Below are 22,226 nucleotides of genomic sequence, written 5' to 3'. Positions count from 1 at the left end.
CACCATTGGCATACTTGGTGGCAATTTCCATCATCCGACCCAGAGTCATATTCCCTGTCCGGCCGAATTTCATATTCAACTCTCGATACCTGACGCCTTCCTTAAAGGCACAAATTGCCTGATGATCTGACACATCTTCTACTGTGTGGTACAGGATGATCCATCTCTGGATATAATCCCTCAAAGTTTCATTCGGTTTCTGAACACAACACTGCAACTCTGTCAAACCTGTCGGCCGTTTGCACGTGCCCTCGAATGTTCTGACAAACACTCGGGCGAGATCTTCCCAAGTATAGATGCTGCCAGGTGCTAACTGATTCGGCCACACTCTAGCCGAGCCCGCTAACATCAGAGGAAGGTGTTTCATGGCCACTTCATCATTACCGCCACCAATCTGGACAGCCACTCGGGAGTCTTCAAGCCAAGTGTTAGGCTTGGACTCCCCGGTGAACTTACTAACTCCAGACTGGATTCAGGAGCACGTTGTCGAGCGCGATCTCGAGTGCACGCTGGAGGTTCTCCAGTTGAGTGCGCTCAGCCAGATTGGCCAAGCGCGCCTGCTCCAAGGCCTGGGCCTCGGGGGTTTCTCCAACTATAGGAGTGTGCAGGGCATCCATGTTCCGGCGATGAAGTTCTTCCCTCTGCTGTGAGGAGAGACGTTCGGGGCGGTACTCCTCGTGAACGCGCGACGGATCGCCGTTCCCGTCACCTCCATCTTCACGACTGAAGCCAGGAGGACTGCGTGGTCCATTGACCATCAGGACTTCTGCCACTGAGTCACTGCTGCCGCACTTGGATGCGATCTCTACGGAGCCAGTCGACAGATCGAACAGGCCATAGAGAGATTCGTCGGGCTCGATCGCGGCGACTTGAGGGGTGGCCCATAGGCGGGCCACCGCATGCTTCACCCACCGCTGAAGCCTCGACCGACCGGTGCGCTTACTCCGGCGGGTCACAGGGAGGGGGAAAGCCGCAGGAGGACGCCGCGGACGCACGCGCGAAAGTGCACCGCCCCGCGGGTGGGGAGCGCGTCAGCGTCGAGTGGTGCCTCTTGGAGCCAAGCGGAGTCGTCGGCGACAAACACGAGCACGCCGAGACGGATCTCGCGGCTCTCAGCCAAACCTCCGCCTGGAACCATGATGAAGGGGATCAGAAAAATTGCAACTTCTCCAATAAGTCGCTAAGACACCTGCCCCACGGTGGGCGCCAACTGTCGTGGATCTAAGACTAACAGTAGAATGGGGGTTAAGTATGAGGAGGCAAGATCCTAGCTATGGAGGAGTTGTACGCACGAGTTTTACGAGTTCATGCCCTTCTCGGAGGAAGTAACAGCCCTACGTCTCGGTGCCCTGAGGCGGTCGACTAGATTATATGAGTGTGTGTTTACAAAAGTGCGAACCCCTGTCCCAGAGGAGGAGGCTGGCTTATATAGAGTGCGCCAGGACCCCAGCTCCCCTCCGTTACACAGGGTTCAATGTTCATAAAGGAGGGGCGTTACTGGTAATGCCTGCAGTAAAGTGTTATAAATGCCCATAAAGCTATGGTTTAAGTCTTGACCGTTGCAGAGTGGAGAGTTTCTCATCTTCTGGTGGTCGAGTGTCTTCAAGGTGGTCGAGTGAGCGCATCTTCATGGTCGAGTGGACAATGGTTTCTCTTCGACTGCTTCTGATTCTTTGCAGAGATGTCCTTGGGGAGGGTATGTCGGATAGGTCCATGACCCAACCCTAGGTACATAGCTTCATCACTTCCTACTTAATTATTAGTTAAAGTGTGCTAATTGTTTGATTGCTTGGGAAATTTGTCCACCAATTTAAAATTAAAGAAATGAAAGAGACGATCTGACTGGCGGCCACTCCTCCACATGAGGTTGGGAATTGGGACTGGTGCTGTTTGTGAAGCATCCAAAGCAGCTAAGTTGTACATGCAACCTTAGGTGCAGATTTTGAGGTTCGCTTGATTTCCTTGCAAGCACAGTACCGGCCGTTCCCCTCAGATTTCAACGGCCTCGCGCTACCTATGGAATATCAGATTGTATTTTTCCTAAACTGCATGTATTGTATAGATTTTCACACGGAATATATTTTGCCGGTTTGCATGATTTTTCTGTGCAAATTTTCTGCGGCCGGTTATAATTCGGTCCGCTGTCGGTAGATTGATATGACGGTCCGGTCGGTCTCAGTCTGGCCAGCTTTGGCGCAACCCTGCTTCATCCGAAGTTTGATGAACACTACATCCGTGACTCAGTCTACCATGCAAATTGGAACTACTTCCTGGCCGCATCACGTTGTCATCATCGTCATCGTCTAGTGGACCTTCGACATGCGTTGACGCCTCCACTCCGCGGGGTCGACCTCGGCGCCCATGACATATTTCTTTAATTATTTATTACTTTGCTTAAGTTAATTAAGTAAAAAAACCTTTTTTAAAGGTATATTATTATTATCATTACCTGTTATTACTTTTGTCTGGCACTATTTTATGTGCACAGGTGAACCAACTTTGGTTGGTTTGTATCGCCATCTCGACGAACTGACATCATCGTCCCTCCAACAGGCTATATTTCTTAAATTATTTATTTTGCATAAATAAATTATGCAAAGGGATTCTTTATTTTCCATCTTGAGCTGCAGGAAAGTTAACTATGGTCATGCTATGCCGCCGCCTCGGCAAACCAACGTCGTCGTCCCGATCATCGTAAATCGGCTCGCGTGATCACCTTGTTGGTCGAATTGCCATACCGACATGTTCGGTTGCCTCGGGGACTTCGGCATCATTGAGAGAGCTCTACCTCATTGAGTGTTCGGCACACAGGCCATACTTCTTTTATTACTCACTTTGCATAAATTATTAGTTATGCAATGATTTTTTTAATTATTACTATTATCTCCGTCTTGCACTGTTTTTTGTGCACAAGTAAATGATCCGGATTGGGCAGCGCTGTCACCTCGGCGTACCGACGTACCACATCACCTCGGCTGGACCGGGGGCTTCGTCATCGCTTCATTAACCCACGATGGGGACTTCGGTGTTGAAACCCACAAGTATAGGGGATCACAACAGTTTTCGATAAGTAAGAGTGTCGAACCCAACGAGGAGCTAAAGGTAGAACAAGTATTCCCTCAAGTTCTATCGACCACCGGTACAACTCTACGCACGCTTGACGTTCGCTTTACCTGAAACAAGTATGAAACTAGAAGTACTTTGTAGGTGTTGTTGGATAGGTTTGCAAGATAATAAAGAGCATGTAAATAAAAAGTAGGGGCTGTTTAGATAAAGACACAACTAAGTTAGTTTTAGTGGAGAGCTTTTTGTTATAAGAAAGTTATTTGTCCCTAGGCTATCGATAACTAGACTGACAATTTTATTTGAGGGAGAGGCATAAGCTAACATACTTTCTCTACTTGGATCATATGCACTTATGATTGGAACTCTAGCAAGCATCCGCAACTACTAAAGATCATTAAGGTAAAACCCAACCATAGCATTAAAGTATCAAGTCCTCTTTATCCCATACGCAAACAATCTACTTACTCGGGTATATGCTTCTGTCAGTCACGCCACCCACCATAAGCAAATCTTGAACATATTGAAAACCCTACAACAGGGATCCCTCACGCTTGCGCGACACGGAGAGCACCATAGGACAACACCAATAATAAAACATGCAACTAAAACCAATCTTGATCATCAAATAACCCATAGGACAAAGCGGATCTACTCAAACATCATAGGATAGCCATACATCATTGGGAAATAATATATAGCGTTGAGCACCATGTTTAAGTAGAGATTACAGCGGGTAAAAGAGAGGTTACACCGCTGCATAGAGGGGGAAGAGTTGGTGATGATAGCGGTGAAGTTGTTGGTGAAGATTGCGGTGATGATGATGGCCCCCGGTGGCACTCCAGTGCCATCGGAAGCGAAGGGGAGAGAGCCCCCCTCCTCATTCTTCTTCCTTGACCTCCTCCCTAGATGGGAAAAGGGTTTCCCCTCTGGTCCTTGGTCTCCATGGCATGGGAGGGGCGAGAGCCCCTTCGAGATTGGATCTGTCTCTCTCTGTTTCTGCGTTCTGGTTGGCTGCCCTTTCACCGTTTCATATATATATATATATATATATATATATATATATGGAGATCCATAACTCCGATTGGACTGAAATCTTCGTCATGATTTTTTACTAAATATTAGCTTTCTTGCGGCCGAAGGAGGGCATTAACGGCCTTACAGGGGCCCACGAGGGTAAGGGGCGCGCCCAGGGGGGTGGGGCGCGCCCCCTGCCTCGTGCCTCCCTCGGGCACCGTCTCGCGTGGATTTTTCTTCCCATATTCTCTGAATATTTTGAAAAATAATCTCCATCTGTTTTTATCCCGTTTGGACTCCGTTTGATATGGATATTCTGCGAAACAAAAACGTGCAACAAACAGGAACTGACACTGGGCACTAGATCAATATGTTACTCCCCAAAAATAGTATAAAAAGTTGCCAAAAGTTTATGAAAGTTGTAGAATATTGGCATGGAACAATCAAAAATTATAGATACGACGGAGACGTATCAGCATCCCCAAGCTTAATTCCTGCTCGTCCTCGAGTAGGTAAATGATAAAAAAGATAATTTTTGATGTGGAATGCTACCTATCATAATCTTGATCACATATCTAATCATGGCATGAATATTAAGACACGAGTGATTCAAAGCAATAGTCTATCATTTGACATAAAAACAATAATACTTCAAGCCTACTAATAAAGCAATCATGTCTTTTCAAAATAACATGGCCAAAGAAAGTTATCCCTACAAAATCATATAGTATGGCTATGCTCCATCTTCTCCATACAAAATATTCAAATCATGCACAACCCCGATGACAAGCCAAGCAATTGTTTCACACTTTTGACGTTCTCAAACCTTTTCAACTTTCAGGCAATACATGAGTGTGAGCCATGGATATAGCACTATAGGTGGAATAGAATGGTGGTTTTGGAGAAGACAAAAAGGAGAAGATAGTCTCACATCAACTAGGCGTATCAACGGGCTATGGAGATGCCCATCAATAGATATCAATGTGAGTGAGTAGGGATTGCCATGCAACGGATGCACTAAGAGCTATACGTGTATGAAAGCTCAGACTGAAAACTAAGTGGGTGTGCATCCAACTTGCTTGCTCATGAAGACCTTGGGCGTTTGAGGAAGCCCATCATCGAAATATACAAGCCAAGTTCTATAATGAAAATTCCCACTAGTATATGAAAGTGATAACTCAAGAGTCTCTCCATATGAAGAACATGGTGCTACTCTGAAGCACAAGTGTGGTAAAAGGATGGTAACATTTCCCCTTCTCTCTTTTTCTCTCATTTTTGGGCCTTCTCATTTTTGGCCTTTCTCTCTCTTTTTTTATTTTATTCGTCCGGAGTCTCATCCCGACTTGTGGGGGAATCATGGTCTCCATCATCCTTTCCTCACTGGGGCAATGCTCTAATAATGATGATCATCACACTTTTATTTACTTAAAACTCAATATTACAACTCGATGCTAGAACACAAATATGACTCTATATGAATGCCTCCGGTGGTGTACCGGGATGTGCAATGATCTAGCGTAGCAATGACATCAAAAAACAGACAAGCCATGAAAACATCATGCTAGCTATCTTACGATCATGCAAAGCAATATGACAATGAATGCTCAAGTCATGTATAAATGATGAAAGTTGCATGGCAATATATTTCGGAATGGCTATGGAAATTTCCATGATAGGTAGGTATGGTGGCTGTTTTGAGGAAGGTATATGGTGGGTTTATGGTACCGGCGAAAGTTGCGCGGTACTAGAGAGGCTAGCAATAGTGGAAGGGTGAGAGTGTGTATAATCCATGGACTCAACATTAGTCATAAAGAACTCACATATTTATTGCAAAAGTCTATTAGCTATCGAAACAAAGTACTACGCGCATGCTCCTAGGGGGATAGATTGGTAGGAAAAGACCATCACTCGTCCCCGACCGCCACTCATAAGACAATCAATAAATAAATCATGCTCTGACTTCATCACATAACGGTTCACCATACGTGCATGCTACGAGAATCACAACCTCAACACAAGTATTTCTACAATCCACAACTACCCACTAGCATGACTCTAATATCACCATCTTCATATCACAAAACTATTGCAAGGAATCAAACATATCATATTCAGTGATCTACAAGTTTTATGTAGGATTTTATGACTAACCATGTGAATGACCAATTCCTGTCATCTCTCTAAATAGATATAAGTGAAGCAAGAGAGTTTAGTTCTTTCTACAAAAGATATGCCCACGCTCTAACAAATATAAGTGAAGCAAAAGAGCATTCTACAAATGGCGGTTTTCTATGTAAAGAGAAACAAGCAATCCAAACTTCAAATGATATAAGTGAAGCACATGAAGCATTCTATAAAGCCATACTCAAAAGATATAAGTTAAGTGCAATGAGAATTCTATAAATCAACCAATGACTATCTCATACCAGCATGGTGCATAAAATAAAAGTGAAAACTAAATGCAAAAGACGCTCCAAGATTGCACATATCGCATGAACGAAACGAATTCGAAAACATACCGATACTTGTTGAAGAAAGATGGGATGCCTTCCGGGGCATCCCCAATCTTGAGCTCTTGCCTCTCTTCCTTCTTCTCACATCGAGACCTTCTCGATCATCGAACACTTCATCCACACAAAACTTCAACAGAAAACTCGGTAAGATCCGTTAGTATAATAAAGCAAATCACTACTCTAAGTACTTTTGCAAACCAATTCATATTTTGTTTTGGCATTGTAGCTACTGTAATATAACTTTTCCATGGCTTAATCCACTGATATAATTCGATAGTTTCATCAAAACAAGCAAACTATGCATCAAAAACAGAATCTGTCTAAAACAGAACAATCTGTAATAATCTGAACATTCACCATACCTCTGGTACTCCAAATATTCTACTAAAATAAGGAAAAATAAAAAATTTGTATATAAAGACATTGCAAAAAGAATCAGAACCATTTGAAGTCCCAGTAAAAAATGTAAAATTGCGCACTACAGCCAAAGTTTTTGTCCTGCACCGTACAAACCAACAAGCAAAGTAAACATCCTAAAGGCAAATCTTGGCACATTATTTTTATAATACAATGGAATTGTACGAGGGGATAATTATTTTTGTTTAAAATTTTCTGTAATTAAGATTCACAAAGTTCCCATGGGCATGAACAAAGATCAAGGACGTCCCCCACTTTCACAATGCTCGTCTATCTCACTTTCACTTTTCTTTTTGAAAAGTTTTGGGTTCCCCTCTTTATTTTTTTGTTTTTAAAATTTATAAAAGCACTCAACAAAAATAAATGACTCTCTAAAACTTCCCGGTTGTTTCCCTGGTAGCGCTTTCTTTAAAGCCATTAAGCTAGGCATATAGTGCTCAAGTAATGAATCCACCCGGATCCCAAGGTATATCAAAGCCAATTTTAATTAACAATGATTTGTAATTTAGTAGTGAGCAGAAAGTAACATACATCATACAACAACGAAGTCTAACTCTCTTCCTATGCATCAGCATGTCATAAAAGAACAATTCATGCACCCATAGTAAAGGCCAATGCATAGTATGAACATTTTCTTGCAATTTTATCGTATTAGAAACATATAGAGGTGGAGATATAGTTCCTCTCTCATAATAATTGCAATTAGGAGCAGCAAGCACATGCATATTATATTCATAAAAATCATCATGTGTAGTAGTGAAACGCAACCCATCAATATAATCCTTAATAAGGGCAAACTTCTCCGATATAGTGTAGTCGGGAGAATTCAAATAGATAATAGGACTATCATGTGTGGGTGCAATAGCAACAATTTCATGTTTAACATAAGGAACTATAGCAAGTTCATCTTCATAATCATTATTCATATTGGCATCTTGGCCACATGCATAGCAAGCATCATCAAAAAGGGAATTTAAGAGAATCAACGGGATCATAACAGTCATCATAGCAATCATCCTTCGGTAAGCACGAAGGGAAATTAAACAATGTATGAGTTGAAGAGTTACTCTCATTAGAAGGTGGGCACATGTAGTTAATCCGCTCTTCCTCATTTTGTTCTTCGCTCTCCTCATCATCTTTTTCATCCAATGAGCTCACAGTTTCATCAATTTCTTCTTCCATAGGCTCCTGCAAAATATTAGTCTCTTCTTGGACAGCGGAGGAGTCCTCAATATATGGTTTAACATAGGCATTAGAAGCATAATTATCATAACAATATTCAAGTATGGCAATATTTCCAGACTTGTAAAGAGCAGCATCATACTTTTCAATCAAAGAAGCAATTTCATAAGCACCCTTAAAAGCAACAAATTCTTCAATTTGTTAAACATCATAGTAATTATAAACACCCTTAGCATAAGAAGATACGATTCCATTATCACTAAACAAACATTGGTAGGGAAGGTATTTCTTAGGGTCTTCAGAACAACAAGTATAATCATATATTTCACATAAATTCCAAGCATAGAATTGCAAAAGATGAATTTGATCCAGTAAACGTTTCCCTTTTTCAAATATGCGGTGTCGCACATAACAAGCATGCTCATCTAAAGATTTGCCCTCAACTAAGCTAGTTGGGGTTTTAGCACGAGCACATAGGGATCGAAGATGATCCAAGTAATAAGCTTCAGGAGTGTGATAGATTTTGAGTGGTTCTTCAACCATTGGTTCAGTAGGTACAACTATTTTTTTGGTATTTTGCATTTCCTACCCATAACTAAAGATAGAAAACAACTTAGAACAGAAAATAAAAATTACTTAGTGATAAAGAAAACAAGCACACACGAGAATATTCACCCCACGCTATGGCTCCCCGGCAACGGCGCCAGAAAAAGGTATTGATAACCCACAAGTATAGGGGATCGCAACAGTTTTCGATAAGTAAGAGTTTCGAACCCAACGAGGAGCTAAATGTACAACAAATATCCCCTCAAGTTCTATCGACCACCGATACAACTCTACGCACGCTTGACGTTCGCTTTACCTAAAACAAGTATGAAACTAGAAGTACTTTGTAGGTGTTGTTGGATAGGTTTGCAAGATAATAAATAGCATGCAAATAAAAAGTAGGGGCTGTTTAGAAAAAGACACAACTAAGTTAGTTTTAGTGGAGAGTTTTTTGTTACAAGAAAGTTATTTGTCCCTAGGCTATCGATAACTAGAATCTTTATTGCAATTTTATTTGAGGGAGAGGCATAAGCTAACATACTTTATCTACTTGGATCATATGCACTTATGATTGGAACTCTAGCAAGCATCCGCAACTACTAAAGATCATTAAGGTAAAACCCAACCATAGCATTAAAGTATCAAGTCCTCTTTATCCCATACGCAAACAACCTACTTACTCGGGTATATGCTTCTGTCACTCACGCCGCCCACCATAAGCAAATCATGAACATATTGCAAACTCTACAGCGGGGATCCCTCACGCTTGCGCGACACGGAGAGCACCATAGGACAGCACCAATAATAAAACATGCAACTCAAACCAATCTTGATCATCAAATAACCCATAGGACAAAACGGATCTACTCAAACATCATAGGGTAGCCATACATCATTGGTAAATAATATATAGCGTTGAGCATCATGTTTAAGTAGAGATTACAGTGGGTAAAAGAGAGGTTACACCGCTGCATAGAGGGGGGAAGAGTTGGTGATGATGGCGGTGAAGTTGTTGGTGAAGATTGCGGTGATGATGATGGCCCCCGGTGGCACTCCGGTGCCACCAGAAGCGAAGGGAAGAGAGCCCCTCCTCCTTCTTCTTCTTCCTTGACCTCCTCCCTAGATGGGAGAAGGGTTTCCTCTCTGGACCTTCGTCTCCATGGCATGGGAGGGACGAGAGCCCCTCCGAGATTGGATCTGTCTCTCTGTCTCTCTCTGTTTCTGTGTTCTGGTTGGCTGCCCTTTCACCGTTTCATATATATATATATATATATATATATATATATGGAGATCCGTAACTCTGATTGGACTGAAATCTTCGCCGTGATTTTTTCCTAAAAATTAGCTTTCTTGCGGCCGAAGAAGGGCATTAACCGCCTTACGGGGGGCCCACGAGGGTCAGGGGCGCGCCCCCTGCCTCGTGCCTCCCTCGGGCACTTTCTCGTGTGGAGTTTTCTTCCCATATTCTCCGAATATTTCAAAAATAATCTCCGTCCGTTTTTATCCCGTTTGGACTCCATTTGATATGGATATTCTGTGAAACAAAAACATGCAACAAACATGAACTGGCACTGGGCACTGGATCAATATGTTAGTCCCCAAAAATAGTATAAAAATTGCCAAAAGTTTATGAAAGTTGTAGCATATTGGCATGGAACAATAAAAAAATTATAGATACGACGGAGACGTATCAGGCGTCATACTACCGGTCTGCTACATCGCCTCGGTCAGACTGAGGGTTCCGCCTCGCCACATTGGCCGTGCTATTTCGCCACTTCGGATTGCCGAGCTCTTCACTTCACCACCTTGGGACCGGCTTAGGGGCTAGGACATCATCCCATCATAAGCTCGGACCGCTTCATCAATATCAAACACATTAACCAGCTAAGTCGCTTTCATGCTCAAAAACTTTCAGTTTTAAATTATGTTTGGTTCGACCAAGCATTATACTTTTTTGGCAAAAAGTTGTATGTGAACTTCCTGTCAAAACTTTGTTTGTGACACACAAATTCAAATACCTCGTTTACTTGGGGCTTCCTTTATGAAGCCTTTCATCTTGCATATGATTATACTTGTATGGCTTCGTTCCTTGTTCGTGTATTACGCCAAAATATGCACCATGTTGACTTAAGTGTTCCGCAAGCTGGGTTGCCTTGCTCCTGTGTTTACCCCTACGTTCCCGATTGTTCGGCTAGGGAGTAAAGGGAGCACCTCTGCGATTGTCACGATCGGGTCATCTGAGCTCGGACCTCAGACTGGGTGAAGCCGAAAGCTTTCGCTCTTATTGTTTTCAATCATGGTCGGCACACAACGGAACTCACGAGTACAAAAAAATCTATTGCACAAGTCTCATAGTAACAATGAGAAATCGAAGAAAGGTATCGGTGGGGGCACTATTTTCTTCGAAGATGCTTCTTACACTTCATCAATAATATAGCATAAGTTCCCTGAGCGCGCTTTGTCTGTTACAGGCTTATGGCCTGATTGCCTGGTTATCGGAAACACCGTCGATATTCTCGACAGGTGGAGTACATAACACTTTTCGGCCATTGACCGAAGAGGGAGAAGCCGATGGTCGGTTAAGACGCGTTTAAAGTTCGGGTGAACAAGTGGTATCGATTTCCTATCTATTAAGCCCCTTGAGGCCAACCTTGGCGAGCCCAGCTTCGCTGGCTCTAGCTCATTTAAGAGATCTTTATTCCAGGAGATTGTGATCCTCAGGTTGGTCGGCCGCACCCAGCTTGAGTCTCGAGGACTTTGCACATCGCTTTTTGTATCCCGAAGTATTCTGCCGAGCTAGGAGTTGATCCTCAGGCCAATTTTGCGAATCAACCTGAGTCTCAGGGGCTACTGGGATCATCAGTCTTATGTCATCCTTCAGGTGCGTATCGGGTTTTAGACCGATACACACCTTGAGGGCTACTGGCTATATATCTTGGCAGGGAATAAATTACACCAATGAAAAATATTGACAAAAAATCGGCCCGCAGTCGGGGTGGTGCACCACGTAGGAAGCAGTCCGGCATAAAGCTCGGGCGCTAGTGGCTGGCTCCATAGAGGGCATTTCTGGCATTAAGCTCGGCTAAACTCCTTTAACTTTTTTTGAACCAAGGTGATCTATGACACCTCGGATATAGTCCGGCGTTGGAGCTCGGCTGTAACAATACTCTTCGGATACAATCCGGCGTTGGAGCTCGGATACATCCCGGCGTTGGAGCTCAGAAGCGGCCTGGCGTTGGTGCTCGGCCGCAAAAGATACCTCGAATACAGTCCGGCGTTGGAGCTCGGACGCAAGAGGACACTGCTGCCTGGGAACAACTTCAAACCCGAGGTGTGGCCTAAAAATAATAAGGCATTGATAAAGGCCGGAAACTTAAAGGGGCTCCTCGGATACCCGACGTGTAAACTCTTCGGATTTACTTCGGCGATCCTCAAGATCGAATATGAGAAGATTTATTGAACCACTTTTCAAGACCGACAACCACATATGAAGAACAGTTCGGAAGAATAGAAGAGCGTCCCCAACTTGAAGACCGGTTCAGGGGGCTACTGACGGTGTCCTGGACTAGGGGGTACTCAACAAGTCGTCTCCCGAACAGGTGTATCAGGCCGAGGACCCCCATGGCGGTTCACTATTGGGCCAGTTCGGACAACCCATGCCGCATACAAGGAAGACTCCACAAGACTTGGCGCCCAAGACGAGGACTCTCCTAAACCCTAGTCCTCCGGTGTGTTCTACAAGCCGAGGGCAGGCTAGTCAATAGGTCATCCAATATTCATTAGATCCATCTCATGGTAGACACGTGTACTCTGTACTATCCCCATATGAATACAATCAAAAGCAGGACGTAGGGTTTTACCTCCATCAAAAGGGCCCGAACCTGGGTAAAATATGTGTCCACATTACCATCGCTCCAAGACGCCAAGCTTAGGACCCCCACTATGAGATATGCCGGATATAGAACCGACAGGGACCTTTGAAAATCTGTTGGAACAGAGGAGATATACTGGTTACAAGGGTTGAGCAAACTGGCTATTGTATGGTGACCGCAACACCTATTTTTCCATAATGCGGCAACATCCATAAAAAAAAGAAACCAGATAAAAAAATTGCTTGATGATAATGGTGTTTGGGTAAAAGACATGGAGACGAAGAATCACATTATGGGGGTACTTTTTTTTAGCTTCTAGGCTCCTTAATCTAAGCGACGGCGAAAATGAGTGACACCACGGCCAGGAGAGGTCTTGGACCGGTCTTGCTGAAGACGACAGGGCCGGCCTCGGATCAGTACGCCTCTCTCTTTCTCTCTCTCTCTCTCTCCCTCTCTCTCCCTCTCTCTTTCATACAGATTCGATTCATTCGTATTTTATTTCCAGACAACTGATAAATTGCAAATACGAATAGAGATATATATAGAGTAGTAACAAGCAAGTCCAAAGAAATGTTCCAAAAAAAAATAAGTCCAAAGAAAACAAGAGTAATAGTAAAATTTAAGATTGCCTTAAGGGTGAGACAACACAGCAATTCTGGCCGTCAAATTTCCCACCCACGTCAGTGGAACGAACTTATCAACCCTGTGGCCATTCTTTCTCAAACAAAAAGAAAAAAAAAGATAAATCTTAAACATTTGGATTATAAGCATGGCAACCGGAATCTTTTTCATGACAACTTTAGTTCATGTGAGGTTGGTAAACATAACAATTTTCTGACAAAAAACGAACTAGGATAAAGTTGCCATGTCTGAATAACTAAAGGTGACGCCTCGCGTCAACTAAAGTTGCTATAATTTTTTTTTTCCGTATAAAATGCTTTAAATCCGAACTTTCGGAATTTATCGTGGTAAAAAAAAAGTGTCCACACGGCCCGAATGCAGGAGGATACGGACATCCGCGTCCCATTTCGTCAGCCAGAGCTCAAATTGCACGCAAGCACCCACTCCACTGTGCCGCGACCCCGTGGCCGCCGCGTTGGCCTCAACGTCAGCTGAACGTCGCTCGGCAAACGGGGCACGTCGGCCGCAGGCGCAGCCAGGCGTCGACGCACCGCGCATGGAATGCGTGCCGGCAGACCGGGAGCGCCCGCATCGTCTCCCCTTCCTCGACAGCGCCCAGGCACACCGGACAGTCCATCGTGGCCACGGCAGCAGCGTCGCCCGGCCGCCCGGCCACGAAGCATGGCAGCCGGGAGATGGTGGCGCCGTCGAGGCCCGAGGCGTAGCAGTAGCTCGCGACGACCGCCTCACTGGCGACCATCCCGCTCAGGCCGCTCAGGCTGGCGACCAGGTGGTTCACGTAGGGCACCACGGCGTACCGGAGGAGGAAGGCCGCGAGGGAGACGGCGGCGAGCTCGACTCCCCAGCCGCTGTAGACTCTGATCAGGAACCCTGCCATGCCGACGGCGACGTGCGCGGTGGCCGGCACGACGATCGCACCCCGCAGGCTTGGGCCACGCGACGCACGCACTGGCGCTCTGCCAACGGGTGCATGCACAAAGGCGCGCGCTGGCCTGTTTGCTGCAAGGTTCGGGAGAGAAAAGGCCTGTGATGAAGAAGCACCGAGCTAACCAACTGCGGACTATTCGCCCTTGGTTATTGCTGCGGGATCACCAATTCACCATCATCGCGCGCGGATTGGTCGCGCGTGCGGCTGCTGTTCGGTTCCACTTGGCTCGCCGAGCGGCTATTCAGAGTTTCCAGACTGTTCCGAGCTTCTCGGTGACAAACGGAAATGATGCCGTCGGTGGGCGAATTGGCGCGCGGTGGGGATCTGGATGAAACGGGCGGGTGCCACGCCGCTGTCAGGCAACGGCCGAGTTTAATGTACAGACTGGATCGCTGGAATATTACTAGCAAATACGTGCAGGAATAGTGTTTGGCTTTGCCCCAAAAAAGGAAAAAAGCAACAGTATATTTGGTAGGAGTTCTTTATTTTCTTCGAAAAGTACAAGTGCCGGTACTTCAGGCGGCGTCTGGGATCGTGGAGAATGGGTTTTTTCTTTTTTCGTTTCAGAAAAAAAGTGTGGTCTTCTCCTTGATTTGAGGTATGTGCTATCGAAACAATATCTTGCAGTACACAGATTGCAAAGAGACTAGCTCCTAACTCCTCTTCGGATTAGCAGAACCGACAGGGTTAATGCACGCACCTATGTTTGCAAGCTTCAGCAAGTTGAGCGACAGAGTAATGCACCTGCATTTGCAAACTTCAGCAAGTTGAGCGCTCTTGTACATTGATCACGGCCGACTATTTCGTACCTGCTTAGGCCAACTGCAATTGCCGCAACCCAATTCGTCTGCCCGCGTCCGATTTAAGTCCATGCGAACAGAAAACACGGTCCAACACGGCGACGCAAATGGACGTGCGTCTTTCTTTTTCCGCGGCAACACATTTCCGGCCCAAATTTGATTCGGGTTTGTGTCGGCGTGTTGGGAAGATTTATTTTGAAATATATAATAAATACTGAAAAGAAAAAGTACCATAGAAGAGTCTTAGTGGGCCCACAAGCCCAGGAGGCGCGACCCCCTCCTAGGGTGTGCCCAGGCTTGTGGGGCCTACGGAGACCCTGCTGATGAAGATCTTCTCCTAATGAAGCCATTTGCCCCAGGAAAAATAAATAAGAAGAGGATTTTCCGGACGAGCCGCCACCGTCTCAAGGCGAAATCAGGGCAAAAACACTTTCGCTCTATGGAGGAACGATTCTATCGGGATATTCACCTCCGGGTGAGGGAAAACAAAGTCATCGTCATCAGCAACACTCCTCTCATCGTGGGAGGCCTCATCTTCATCAACGTCTTCACCAATACCATCTCATATTCAAACATTAGTTCATCTCTTGTGCTTAATCTTTATATCCAATCTCAGATTTGGTGCCTGGGGGTGTTAGTACTGTTTATTACATCTTGTAGTTGATGCTAGTTGGTTTACTTGGTGGAAGATTATATGTTCGGATGGTTAAACATATATTTACATCATGTGATCATGAACACAATTATGATTTGTGAGTAGTTCTATTTGTTCTTGAGAACATGAGAGAAGTCTTGTTATTAGTAGTTGCGAAGTTGATCACCATTCAATGTTATGATGATATGTTATATTGTTCTTTCTCTAGTGGTGTCATGTAATTGTCGACTACATGACACTTCACCATGTTTGGGCCTAGGGAAAGACATTGTGAAATTAGTTTGTAGAGGATGGGTTACGAAAGTGACTGAAGGCTAAGCCATAATTTATGAATTGTTTCATGCTATGGTTAGATTTATCTTAATTACTTCTCTTGTTTTTTCATGCTTGCATGGAGTGTGTAATCATAAGTAGGTTGTTCGTTCAAGTAAGAACATCATTTTAGTTCCGGTTCACCCACGTAACAACTTATCAAGACAATGAACGTAAGTTGATGAATCGTTGTGAAAGTAACTAGATGAAATTCCCATGTGTCCTCAAGAGCGTTTTAATCACTATAAGAAGTTCCACCGGCTTGTCCTTAGCAATATTAAGGATTGAGTCACCTTGCTGCACCTTGTTACTTTGTTTACTTGTTACTTGCTATCAATTATCTTGCTACCAAACTATCTATCAAAACTATCTTACAACACTTGCAGAGATTACCTTACTGAAACCGTTTATAGATTCCTTCTGCTCCTCGTTGGGTTCGCGAGTCTTACTTATTGAAAGGACTATGATTGATCCTCTATAATTATGGGTCATCATTGGCTCATCAGATGTGGATGAGCACGTGCATGCATTCTGATGTAGGGTGGAACCCTAATCGGCCGATCTTTCATGAAAGGAGTGGATCCCGCGAAGAACACGAGGGGATACACGAGGGGAAAACGAGGAGAGAATCACTCAAACCAACAAGAACGGTTACACATGCGCTAGATCCTTGTAACACAAAAGGAGGTACAAGATCCAAAGCCAACTAAAGACGATACAAGTAGCACGATCTTCTCCGTGAGGAGGTCTTGAGTTCTTCCCTAAAAGGGGTCTTGAATCTGCTTGGGGGATCATCTCTGGAGGAGGCTCGAATCTCCGAGGAGAAGGTATCCAAGTGGATGAGCAAAGCTCTGACACAAAAATGAGCTAAACCTTTGCTAACCCTATCTAGGAGGAGGAGGAGGTCTATTTATAGTCTTAGTGCAAAAGGGGGCGAAGTGGGGGGGTACATGGGCTGCGACCCAACACATAACAGCGCACAGGCGTCGGACGTCCGGAGGTCACCGGTCGTCCGGAGGCTCGCGAGGGTCCGGACGCCCAGGGCTCGTCGGGCGTTCATAGATTCGGCTCGGGTGGACTTCGATCGGACGTCCGGTCGGGGTCAGACGTCCGGGGCGCCGGTCGTCCGGGGGTCTCCGGAAATCCGTAGATTCGGCTCGGGTGTGGATATTCTGGTCGTCCGGTGCGGGACGGACGTCCGGAGCCTGGAGGTTGTCGGACGTCCGGGGCTCGCCGGTCGTTCGGAGCCTGGGAGCTTCGAGCTTTCCTTCCTCTTGTCCAATGAACTTGTCGTCCGCACCATCTTATCCGTTGAGCGTAGTAGATCCGTGGTTTCCTTCCAAGTACCTGATCACACATAGGGTTTCCGCTTGAGGTAGTAGCCAGGTCTCATGCATAGAAAGTGGAAGTTCGAAGAGGAGTGAGTTCACCTTATCCTCGATAGCCTTGGCTCGGGCTCTTGTCATTGTTCCAAGTGGAGATGTTGGCGGTGTAGGTGCGTCCATGGGGATGATCGTGGGATGCTCCGCATCATCTCCCCTCCCTTGGGGAAGATCCGACCTCGGATCTAAATCCTCATCACCATGGTAGGGAGAGAGATCTTTGGCGTTGAAGATGTTGCTCACGGAGTACTTGTCGCTTGGAATGTCGATCTTGTATGCGTTGTTGTTGTAGCGTGCAAGCACCTTGAAAGGTCCATCCGCTCGTGGTCAAAGTTTGGACTTGCGTTCTTGGTGAAAGCGGTCCTTGCGAAGGTGTAGCCACACAAGATCTCCAATGTTGAAAATCATAGGGTGCTTGTTGATGTTGAGCTTGGTCGCAAGTTGAAAGTGCAACTATCCCTAGGTGGTTTTGGTAATTCCTAACAACATATAGCTCATTGAGCTAATGCTATTTCAAGATTAATATCTCAGGAAAGCTCAATGATTGGCATGCCATGGATGAGAAAAGTGGACCCCTCAAAATGCTAAGGATAGAGGATTGGCTCAAGCTGAAAGCTCAAGACTCTACATTTTCTATTTTAGTGATCCAAGATCACATTGAGTCTATAGGAAAAGCCAATACTATCAAGGAGGGATGAGGTGTTGCTTAATGAGGTTCTTGCTCAAAATGCTTAGTGATATGCTCCAAAACCCTCAACTACTTTCTCACATCCACATATGACCTAAACCAAAAGTCAAACTCGGCCCCACCGATTCTTACTATCCGGCGCCACCGAGTTTCAAATGTCATAGCCACTGCCACAAACCCTAGGCAAATTGGTCTCACCGATAGGGATCTCGGTCTCACCGAGATGGGGTTGTAATCTCTCTGTTTCCCTTTGTAACATTTCGGTCTGACCGATATGAGCGATCGGTCCCACCGAGATTGCAATGTAAACTCTCTGTTTTCCCTTCGTAACGTTTCGGTCTCACCGAAATGAGCGATCGGCCCCACCGAGTTTACCTGACCAACTCTCTGGTCAGCTTATTACCAAAATCGGTCTCACCGAGTTTGTGTAATCGGTCACACCGAGATTATGTTATGCCCTAACCCTAATCATATTGGTCCTACCGAGTTGCATGTCGGTCCCACCGAAAACCCTAACGGTCACTAGCTTTGCTGAATCGGTCCGATCGAGTTTAACCATTCGGTCCCACCGAGTTTGGGAAGTTATGTGTAACGGTTAGATTTTGTGTGGAGGCTATATATACCCCTCCACCACCTCTTCATTCGTGGAGAGAGCCATCAGAACAAACCTACACTTCCAACTTACTTTTTCTGAGAGAGAACCACCTACACTTGTGTTGAGACCAAGATATTCCATTCCTACCATATGAATCTTGATCTCTAGCCTTCCCCAAGTTGCTTTCCACTCAAATCTTATTTGCACCAAATCCATATCCCGTGAGAGAGAGAGAGAGTTGAGTGTTGGGGAGACTCATTTGAAGCACAAGAGCAAGGAGTTCATCATCAACACACCATTTGTTACTTCTTGGGGAGTTGTGTCTCCTAGATTGGCTAGGTGTCACTTGGGAGCCTCCGACAAGATTGTGGAGTTGAACCAAGGATTTTGTAAGGGCAAGGAGATCGCCTACTTCGTGAAGATCTAGCGCTAGTGAGGCAAGTCCTTCGTGGGCGATGGCCATGGTGGGCTATACAAGGTTGCTTCTTCGTGGACCCTTCATGGGTGGAGCCCTCCGTGGACTCGCGCAACCATTACCCTTCGTGGGTTGAAGTCTTCATCAACATGGATGTACGATAGCACCACCTATCGGAACCACGACAAAAACATCCATGTCTCCAATTGCGTTTGAATCCTCCAAACCCTTCCCTTTACATTCTTGCAAGTTGCATGCTTTACTTTCCGCTACTCATATACTCTTTGCATGCTTGCTTGAATTGTGTTAAGATTGCTTGACTTGTCCAAAGTTGCTAAAATCTGCCAAGAACTAAAATTGGGAAAAGGCTATATTTTTATTTGGTCAAGTAGTCTAATCACCCCCCCTCTAGACACACTTTCGATCCTACAAGTGGTATCAGAGCTTTGGTCTCCATTTGCTTTGATTTCCATAGCTTTTGGTGGTCACATCCTTGTTTCACAACCTAGGAGAGTATGGCGTCTAGCGAGGGAAATTACCACCGTAGAGGTCCTTACTTTGATGGTACTAATTTTGCTAGTTGGAAGCATAAGATGAAAATGCATATTCTTGGACATAACCCCGCCGTTTGGGCTATTGTGTGTATTGGCTTGCAAGGTGAATTCTTTGATCGGAGAGAACCAAACCGTGAAGCCACCGCGGAAGAGTTGAAGATGCTACAATACAATGCTCAAGCTTGTGATATCCTTTTCAATGGATTGTGCTCCGAAGAATTCAACAAAATCAGCTATCTTGAGAATGCAAAGGAAATTTGGGATACTTTGATTGATATGCACAAAGGTACCGACTCCGTCAAGGAATCCAAGTTGGATGTGCTTCAAAGTCAACTTGACAAGTTCAAAATGAAGGATGGTGAAGGTGTCGCTGAAATGTACTCTAGGCTTGCTCTTATCACAAATGAGATTGCCGGCTTAGGTAGTGAAGGGATGACCGACAAATTCATCATCAAGAAGATCCTAAGAGCCTTGGATGGAAAATATGATACCGTATGCACATTGATCCAAATTCCAATTTACAAAGATCTCAAGCCAACAGAAGTCATTGGAAGAATTATTGCTCATGAGATGTCACTCAAGGATAAGGAGGAGCTCCATAACAAGTCAAGTGGTGCTTACAAAGCCTCATGTGAAGCTCCCACATCATCAAGTGAGAAACATACCTTCAATGAAGAATTGAGCCTAATGGTGAAGAACTTCAACAAGTTCTACAAGAATAGAAGCAAAGAGAGAAGTTCCAAGTCAAGGTCCTACAATGACAAAAGATCTTCTAGTTGAGAGCGGAACTGCTACAATTTTGGAAGACCCGGACACTACTCCAATGAGTGTACGGCTCCCCACAAGAGAAGAGAGGATTCTCCCAAAAGAAGAAGTAGAAGAGAAGAATCACCATCGAGGGAGAGAAGGAGTACGGATGATCGTTATGAATGAAGACCCTCTCGGAGAAGCAAGGATTCGGAAAGGAAGGACAAGTCATCAAGGAGCTACACAAAACGAAGACATCAAGCTCATGTTGGTGAATGGGTATCCGGCTCCGACTCCGACAGTCACTCTGAGAGAAGCTATCACTCCGACTCCGAATATACTGAAGATGAAGGTGTTGCTGGTCTAGCACTTGTGTCAACCAACTCCTAGGACATATTTGATTCACCAAATAAAGGAATTGTAAGATGCTTCATGGCCAAAGGTCCAAAGGTATCACACCCCGAGTATGTTGATTTCAATAGAGATGAAGATGACTTGTTAGGTGATGATGATTTACTTGTTGACAACTCTAGTGATGAATACCATGATGAAACGTCAATTAATCATGCTAATCGAGATGAAACGAATGATAATGATAAGGAGAAGATTGAGTCTCTAACTAAAGAACTAAACACTCTTAAGTTAGCTCATGAAATTATCTTAGGAGATCATCGAGAACTTTTAAGGACTCATGAGAAATTACATTTTTAGAAGCTCAATCTTGAGCAAGAGGATGAGTTCTTTAAGGCAATCAATGATGATCTTCTTAAGAAAAGTTCTTCTTACATTGCCAAGCGTTCACTCTTATCCACTTACATGCCTCAAATCAAGTCTAGTAACAAGAACAAGAATGATTCTTCCTCTAGTAGTAACAATAATCATGCTAAATCCAATATTGTTGCTTCTAGTAGTTCTCTTGATTCCACTAATGATTCTCTTGTCCAAGTTAGACTTGAGAAACAAAATAGCTTATAAGGGAATCATAGAGAAAGGTGTTTACAAGAGCCTTGCCGGGAGTAAGCAATTCGAGGAAATTGTACGCAAGCAAGGAAGGCACCGGAAGAATCAAGGTATTGGTTTTGAACGGAAGTTCAATGCCAATGGAGTTGAGTGGGAAGAAGATCAATACCCCAAGACGAAGTTTGTTCCTCAACAAGAGAAGTATGATCCTACTTCTTTCAAAGGGACACAAGCTCAAGATGATCTTCCACCACAAGACCACAAGGAAAAAGGCAAGGACAAGCTTCAAGAGGAAATTGATACATTTGAAGAAGCTCCTAAGGCCTTGGTCAAGTGGGTTCCCAAGACTACATCAAGTTCCATTTCATTAAGTACAACTACAACTCCGAGGATTCCCATCAAGATGGTGTGGATCCCGAAGAAGAAGAACTAGAGAGTTCTTGAGGGTGACTCCGCCAACATACTTCACTCTTATCATTTTGGCAAGAACAAGTGCAATCAACTTCCACATCTTGCACTAGTTCAAGGAGTCACAAACCCTCTTGTTGGTAAGACAAGGGACAAGGTAACCTAATGCTCTCATAGACATCATCTTGTGTGTGCATCACTCTATGTCTATGGATATCCTTGTTTGTTCCTTGTGGGACTAACCCATGTAGGTATTGAAAGTGCAAATTACTCCAAAGGATAGCTCCGAATGATCTACATCAACTTAGAGCATCCACATCTTCAACACCTACATGAATTCATCATCGACAAAACCCAAGGTTAGTTCATCCCTCTTAGGTGGGATCTCACATCTAGGGGGAGCTTTACTCTAAGAATTGAGTTAAAGCAACTCTAATGGTGTGAACACAGCAACGCTTTATGTAAAAGTGGTAACCCCACTTGTGCTTAAACGATGAGTATGACCTATGATCAAATGTTCTCATTTGACT

The 22,226-nt window shown here is 44.6% G+C and overlaps 1 protein-coding gene across 1 annotated transcript; it reads right to left on the bottom strand.

Moving 5' to 3' along the window:
* Nucleotides 1-13,392: 13,392 nt before the first annotated feature.
* LOC125548135 (RING-H2 finger protein ATL40-like) lies at nucleotides 13,393-14,656 on the bottom strand. Its single transcript, XM_048711812.1, has one exon. The coding sequence runs from the start codon at nucleotides 14,127-14,129 to the stop codon at nucleotides 13,719-13,721; it is 411 nt and encodes a 136-aa protein (XP_048567769.1). The 5' UTR covers nucleotides 14,130-14,656; the 3' UTR covers nucleotides 13,393-13,718.
* Nucleotides 14,657-22,226: the final 7,570 nt, after the last annotated feature.

Source organism: Triticum urartu, chromosome 3 (assembly GCF_003073215.2).
Source record: "Triticum urartu cultivar G1812 chromosome 3, Tu2.1, whole genome shotgun sequence".
Classification (NCBI taxonomy): domain Eukaryota; kingdom Viridiplantae; phylum Streptophyta; class Magnoliopsida; order Poales; family Poaceae; genus Triticum; species Triticum urartu.
The sequence above is the reverse complement of the archived record's forward strand: the minus strand, read 5'-3'. Positions and strand labels throughout refer to the sequence as shown.

Excerpts from the sequence above, each read along its gene's own strand:
- LOC125548135 (XM_048711812.1), bottom strand. The coding sequence starts at position 14,129 with ATGGCAGGGTTCCTGATCAGAGTCTACAGCGGCTGGGGAGTCGAGCTC.